Source organism: Schistocerca serialis, chromosome 4 (assembly GCF_023864345.2).
Source record: "Schistocerca serialis cubense isolate TAMUIC-IGC-003099 chromosome 4, iqSchSeri2.2, whole genome shotgun sequence".
NCBI lineage: Eukaryota > Metazoa > Arthropoda > Insecta > Orthoptera > Acrididae > Schistocerca > Schistocerca serialis.
In genome coordinates, this window is record NC_064641.1 from 33,708,826 (window position 1) to 33,716,882 (window position 8,057).

General features: G+C 37.5%; 1 protein-coding gene across 2 annotated transcripts in view; it reads right to left on the reverse strand.

Moving 5' to 3' along the window:
• LOC126475146 (cyclin-L1) overlaps positions 1 to 6,500 on the reverse strand; it is a 70,228-nt gene extending 63,728 nt beyond the window's left edge. For both annotated transcript variants that reach the window (XM_050102760.1, XM_050102759.1), the window contains exons 1-2: positions 6,178 to 6,500; positions 2,913 to 3,097 (exon numbers count right to left, since the gene is read on the reverse strand). In XM_050102760.1, the coding sequence (XP_049958717.1) occupies positions 2,913 to 3,097; positions 6,178 to 6,396 (404 nt within the window). In that variant the 5' untranslated portion in view covers positions 6,397 to 6,500. The remainder of the gene's footprint in view (positions 1 to 2,912; positions 3,098 to 6,177) is intronic.
• Between the last annotated feature and the right edge of the window lie 1,557 nt (positions 6,501 to 8,057).

Sequence of the window (8,057 nt, forward strand, 5' to 3'; positions counted from 1 at the left end):
TGGTATATTTTGATTTAAGCAATATTTGCGCAGCAAGCCTCTGAGTATAGGGTTTGTAAGTTCGTGAGAAGGAATTTTGCTTGCGATGAAGTCTTCACACAGATCCATGTTAAACAGACTTCTTTTGTTAACTTTGGACAAATCCCTGCTAGTGCAAGTTGCTGTTTTCAGAAGTTGTTGTCATGGTCCTTTCTTCTGCATTCCTACGATATGAATACTTGTCTTGATGTGTTGACATATTCAACACTTTTTTTTTGTACGATCCTTTCTCTCGCAAACTTGACAATATGAAACAATTCCGTCATGTTAATGTTCCAGAGTGATCAGCTATCCACGAAATGATGTTTCCTTTTTCGGGTGGCATGGCGCCCAACACGTTACACACTACACATCGTAAACACATTCAACTGTGTACAAGTAAATAAAAAGCTAAGTGAAACAATGGACAAGTAACTAGAAGCTTGCATAGTTTGATTTAATTGTTGCTGACGCGTACGGTGTGACAGCGAAGGGGATTAACGGGGGGTGTGCTGCACACAGGGGCAATGACTCTGTCTGCCTGTTCCTCTTCTTTAATGATTTCACTAGGCAGTTGCCTCCCGGTTAGTGACTGCATGCAGTTCTAGGTAGCGGTCAATCTGTGAGACATCAAAACTAGATCGAGCTAGAGACTGCTCATCTAACTTTTTTTAAATATTGTAAACATAGAGCGAAAACATGCATTGTCACTTGTTTTTAGTAAAATATGCAATAACCGGTGAAAAGGAGTCAAATATGCAAATGTATATAAGCCAATTTCTAGCCACGAGCATCTGCTCACAGAGCTGTGCACAAACTGAAATTGAAACCATACAAAATACAGCAGTGCATCAACTGAGGAACTGAAATACTGTTGCTCGATGTCATTACTGCAACTGGCTGTTACAGTCTGTGCACAATGGGGAAGTTGACCCTAAGATGCCTTTTTTCCTGATGAATCATGGCTCCATTTGTCAGGGTATGTAAATTCTCAGAACAATTAACACTGGAGCTCCGAAAATACCCACGAATTACATCAACAACTTCTGCATAACATGAAAACAGGAGTGTGGTGTGCAATTAGTGCAAGCTGAATTATTGGACCAATCTTTTTCCACAAAACAATACAGTCTGACAGGTATGTGAACAATACACAAGACCACACATCGCCTGTGACAGCAATACAAAATGTTTTGGATGATAGGATAGTTGACTGGCCTCCTCATTCTCCAAATCTAAATCTATGTGATTTTTATGCTTGGGGAATGTTGAAAGACGAGATATATGCAACCAACGCTCCCACACTTGAAGAGTTGGAAGGCAGTGTTCGGCTAGTCAGGCCCAAGATTTCAGCAGCCGTAATTTGTCAAGTGTTTGCTAATGTGTTCAGGAGATGTCAGGCTGCTCTTACCACAGAGAGATATAATTTTGGGCACATACTGTAAATAAAGGTAAGCTTAAGTAGGTAAAATGGCAATAAGGTTTACACTTAACTCAGAGAAACCACATGTGCTGCCGACCACCCGCAGATTGGTGTCCAAAAGCTGGGTGCAGTGGTGGGCTGCGACCAAACTGTGTGACCTGTAGACCCCTCCCACGTGTCTTTCGTGAGACACTGTACTTGACTACAGTTTAATGTCACAGTATTACCATAATAACTGGTTTCATTCAGCTACAAAACATCTACTTATCTTCATGTTTCCAAGACCATTCTAAACCAAAGGACCACTTCCCGAAAAGTATTGTGACACCGACAGAACAGCCTGATTCACTTAACATAAATGATTTCTAATTATGGGCGAAACACGGTTCAAGGGCTATTGTTAGTAATTATTGACACTGGTCTGAAATGATTTGGAAACACACAAGATTAGAAGATATTCTGCAACAGAACGAAGCCAGCTATCATTGTGAATAGATGACATCCTCTAACAGAAAAAAGCACTATCCCAATTTGAACTGTGAGAGTTTTCATTACATCATCATAAAACCGGAATTTTTCAAGTTATTAAAAGGCGGGCTGCAAAGATTAAACATACAAAATTAAGACTAGCAGCACAATTTCTTTTTTCCATGATAAAATCATTTCATGTGTGTGTTAAATGAACCCAACTCAAATTACCCTTGTTGTCAACATGGATATGACAACTCAAAAGTCAGATTAATGAAAAATAAACATTCTGACCATTTTTGGCGTCAGGAAAATGAGTAACCATAAAAATCATCCAAAAGAAAAGAAAAACATTTGCCAGAATACTTGGCCTAAACATTTTTTGCTATAGTTTTTTCAAGGGTACCACTCTACTAATCTGAAACTGCCAATTGCTAATATTTGAACTTTGTAACTACACACGTTACACTAAACGGACAACACTTTCGGAAGTGTACACTTCACTCACTTATGTACGAAAAGAAAACAGTACTTACCCGATCAAAGAATTACTTTATTATGATCTGTACATCCTCTTCTGAAGAAAATAAGAAAATTGAAAGTTATAATATACAATCTGTGCCAATTAATGAGATAAAAATCAATCTCATTTGTTCCCAGCGGCTCCACTTTGTTTTTATTAATAATGATCTGTCATAATAGTTATTTTCAACTAACTGCATCACTAACATGTGCATTAAAGTGCACATGTAACAAAATAATTAATGATGCAAGTGTAGAAGCAATTACTCACTCTAAAGTGTTTGGCCTTTTGTTTCAATGCAATCTCGTTAAAATTCCACAGGTGCTTGGGGTCCTGGGAATATAAAGCACCATTTTACATCTAGTCACACCAACCCTTTTAAAAATATTTGCCCCAATCAAGGGCAGAAACTAAAAGCACACATTGCACAATGTTGAAAATATGCTTTAATATATTACCAAAAGAGTGAAAAATACTTACTTCTGCCCCTTTACTTGTTTGATGTGATGGAATACATTAATCACATCACGTATTCTCCTTGGAGCTTCCTCTATTTTGGATGCTAGGCAAATGCAGCCCATAGCAGTAGTTTCCATTGCATGGCGTACAAAAGAAGTTGAATAATAAAATCGTTGAAACAGAACTTGTCCTGTAGCCATTGCTACCTAGAAAGCAAGTACAAAGTGATCATTTTCTGTGAACAGTTGAACAGCACAATTGAAACCTTTGCTCTGGTTACAGAAAAAAAGCTTTAAACACCAACTGTTTGCTGCATAACACAGGGAAGAGAAACAAATAAAACAGAACAAAAGTATTAAAGACTGAGGCTGACAAAAATAATATTATCAACTCTCTTTCAAATACTGAGTAAGTAGAGTAGCCACCCGAATAACAGGTGTAAAAGAACAACAGACTTAGTAATGGGAAAAAAATCTGCTTCATCTGCTTGCTTGGTGGAAAACTTTACGATTACTGTCATGCATGCAAAAACATTAACAAATAACTTCTGTGGAAAATAGTTTAAAATTTTTTTACAGTATTAAAGTTATCAATAATTCATAATTATGGAGCCTTCCCAAGCATTTTTAAAGAAACACTCTTGACAAATCAAGAATACAAACACACTAGCGCAGTTCAGTGGAATTTACAATTACACTCATAAAAACATTATTTAAATTTACAATGTATATCCATAACAGTTGTCCAAAAATAATCTTCGATAATTCTTTTTAATTAGTTATGCACCAGTATTAAGACACTGTTGACCACTAACAAGACGCAGGGCTTAATATTAATGGAAATAAACCAATAAAATAAAAGTATTTACCAACTTGTTCACAATTGAATGTAATACTTCACAGAAAACAGAAAGCTATTTGCTTTGCAACAACTTCTAAATTTCTGCATTTTTTAAAAGGTGATTGTACAGCAACACTGAATGAAAACTTGCTCAGAAGTAACTGACAAAGGGAAATCTGATAAAATAAGGAAGCAATTTCTCACAAACTGCTTTTAAAAGGATTGTAAAGGTCAGACATTTCTTTAAAGGAACAGAAACAGATTTTCAAGCCACACTTCGGTGAATGCTGGGATGGCTCCTTTGATTAGGCCATGGCTGATTCCCTGCCTTATCCCCCTGTTATGATATCCTATTAGGCTATGTTAATGTTTTATACATACAAATTATTTATGCATGTTTCTCGCATAACCAATACTACTGTACAAGTATTTTGATGACTATGACACACAAACTGTGCCAAACGCTATGGGTGCCCACTACGTAACTTTTACCGAATTATCTCCTTCTAAGCTAACATAGACTTCGGCTAGGCCTACCTTCAGATCAGTCTTGTCACCACAGTGAATAATTAGGGGGTGGACAAACAAACAAGCACTACACAATCTCCACAAGTTTAGGCTATGTTGTTTTTGCTCACTGATCTGATATTGCATTAAGTAAGCCCTAGTTATTAAATTCTTACTAACTGGAGATAACTTTATCCTCAAACACAAATTGACAAGCCTTTCACTCTTCTATGACATCACAACCACCACAGCAAGAGCAAAAAATAAAGCAAACTGGAAAAAAAAATCCTGGTAGTAAGTAGTAGCATCCCACTTAATTTTTCTATGGCTGCACTTTATTTATTATGTAATATGTGACAAAAATAGACTGCAGTGATGAATTTTATAAGATGCAAGTTTTTCAGTCACTACACATATGAAGACATTGGGCAGCTAGAGCAATGTATCAAGTTACTGCCAACAATTTCGTTAAGAGTTGGCAAAGACAACAAATGTGGATGCAAAATAAGGCTTGAACTGTGTGTAGCCAGATGTTTTCAGTCGCACCAGATTTAATACAGCTTTAATTATAAAAGCTAAAACTACAAAGCACACTCAGAAACACTGTATTACACAGTGCGCAAGTACCTGACAAGTATTTTGATGACTATGACACACAAACTGTGCCAAACGCTATGGGTGCCCACTACGTAACTTTTACCGAATTATCTCCTTCTAAGCTAACATAGACTTCGGCTAGGCCTACCTTCAGATCAGTCTTGTCACCACAGTGAATAATTAGGGGGTGGACCACTTTCACTCCAGTTGGCTATCCAACAGAAACGGAACACAGCCTATGTTTTTTTAGCATTGCAAAAAAGTCAGTGAAGTGAATGCTGTGTCCACCATTGTAGTTGGTTCATAATAACTAGTATCTACTGCCAATACTGATCATAAAAAATGATTCATAGTGTTCTTTACCACTGTGTTATCTCCCTTTTTTACAGATACATACTCTCACTCAAAGCACATTAAAACTTGCAACACTACCGTTTTTCTTTGACCAATAGCATTTAATTTCATGAAATAACAATTTAAAAGGTGCATGTGGTTACAGACTGATTCGGAGTGCTCCCCAAGCATAGGTTAGGCTGGAAGACGATAGTTTGGTGGTGAAAGTGTCACAAAACCAGGTTTTTCAATATTTAGTTGTGGTGATCGACTAATCTGCAGCAGTGTAGCCCGAGTCACATGTTACTGTTCATTGTGATAGTCTGAAAGTTTCATGAATTTTTATTAACTCACATGGAGCATTTCGTAAATACATTTGCGTCACCATTAAAATTTTAGGCAAGTACTGCGTGGAGCAATAAATTTGTACAACGGTTACGTAACATTAAGTCGACAATTTCTTGAATTCTCCGATTAAAAAAGAAATATTCAAACCGTCAAACTTGCGAGACATAACTTCTTTAAGGCCTAGCCTACTTATCACACTGCTATGAAAAATTTAATACTTCACAAGACGTTACAATAACGCTATCGATAAAATGGACTACGTAAAATTGGCGCTGACACAAGTTCTATTACAGACGTCATTCAGATTTTTTTACCTTTAAGGAACTCACATTTTGGGCAACATTTAACATTTGGCATACAACAAAAAAAACAGTAAAATTCCAACGTTTATTATCGAAACGAACAGGTTTTCTATTATTTTAAATGCACAGAGCCGTCGTCTCATCACAAGAGCGATATTTTCAAATTGTGCTGGTCACCCAACATCTACCCTTTTCACATAGTTTACAAGATTTACAACGCTATAAGAAGAAATGTACAACACATCCGTATGAAGATTTAGGTCCAAGCCATTCGCAAAACAAGGTCGTCGCAAGGATGAACCAAAACTATGATACATTAAGAAGAAATAATGTTGTAATATAGTAAAAACAATACTCACTTGAGGTAGTTTGAGCAAAATCCCCGCTGTCTGGATTAATTCACAGCCTAATATCCTCAAATCAGTTTCTGTTTCAGCATCAAGTCCATCCAACTGAGAGGGGGTTGGCACGAGTTTCTCGTCGGGTAATAAACAGTTCTTCAGAGTTAAAACTATTTTACCGTACGGTTTTTTCACTGAATTCGAAACGGTAGCACTATCCTGTTTTGGTGTACCCATTGTTTTTGTACTTTAAAACAAAGTATCACAAATAAATTACAACCTTCGTAATAAAACAAAATGTCCGACCATTGCACATTTCAGATCCACTTCCACTCATTCGCGTGACCTCTATCGACAACAGGTCTACCAACCGAACTAAAGTGTCGTCAGAGATAAATGTTAACAGCATCAAACACCCAGAAAGGGCGAAAGTAGTATTGCATTATGTTATTTTTGAGTTCAATCATGTATTGCCCTATTAGTTTTCTTTGGATGTTGATGAACTTCTCAAAGCAGGTTCGGCTGCATTGCCTTCATCCACAGTAAGTACAAAAATATTGGTTTTACAAATGCAACCACCATTTCTCTCGCTACAATCTCTTTAATTTGCTCGAGACGCGTTTCGTATTTTACATTCCTACATCTTCAGTGGACTTAATAATTATTCGTTTTTCTGGCCGACGTCTGCGTTTCATCTCATCTCTATTTTTTGATCATAGGTAAGAGATCGCACTGTCACTAGAGTTGCAAAATATCGACACATTTTCACGTCAAGGTCTTTTTGTTCCATAGTTTGCATTCATACTTCGTAAGTTCGTAAGCAAACTGCTATTAAACAGGACTACCAGTCTGGCGGTAACTTCCAGATTTTCTTACGAGAACTGTGTATGATTTCTGTCGTAACTGTGTGCTCGCCTGATCGGAGATATAATGCACAAAAAATTGGCAGGTCAATAGCAATAAAATAAGAATTCACGTGAAACATAAAAAAATGGCACGACACAAATAGGAACAAAAAATCACAACAAGCACGGATATCGCAGTTCTCTGGTAATGAGAGAGTAAAAAGTGACGGTCAGGATTCAGTTAACACTTTGATTCACCGTAGGTCAGAAGAAAATCCACGGGTGGTGTGTGCTATGGGGCTGCAGTGCCAACCCCTCCCTAGCAGAACTACGCTTGTTACTTGTTTTCTTTTTTAAAAAAAAAAAAAAAAAAAAAAAAAAAGATTTCTTGGGACGTTGCTTTCAGTCTTAACAGTCTCGAAAATTTTCTCGCGATTGTAGTTGGTTTTGTAACAGATTAAGGAAAACACCTTCGTTTACGGCAGAGAACCTGAGACAGAATGGCGAAAAAAAAGTTACGTGAACTCAGCCTACCCTCCCGAAACCAGAATCTTTGCTGTTGCTAAAAAAAGGGTCATATATTCATGTAGGGTATATAAAAATTCAATGTCCAGACTGACGGATATGATAATGGAGAAAAAACAAACATACTTCGTTACACAACGAGATGTCAAGTACTGAATCACTGTGGAGGTTCCTGGTGAATCAGTGGCTGTGAGTGAGAATAAAACAATGTCAAACGTGTTTCAGTCCTTTAATGTTCTTATCAATGCTACAGCGAATGTTCAAAATGTGAACATTTAATTTCACCCCAAGGCCAGTACTGACTTAGCAGGGCGTCCTCTGTTCCATGAAACATGAGGTGCGTGTGTTACACATGTGTGTCTGCGACAAGAATCTTGCAAATAATTCCTTCTCCGAGTCCACAGGAGTAGAAAATACTTTGGTTTGCGTGCAGGCCTACCTCCAGAGAAAGATGTATAAAACGGCGAGGTCCGGGGACCTTGCAGGCCAAGCTACAGGTCCTCTCCAGCCGACACCCCATCTTCCGTA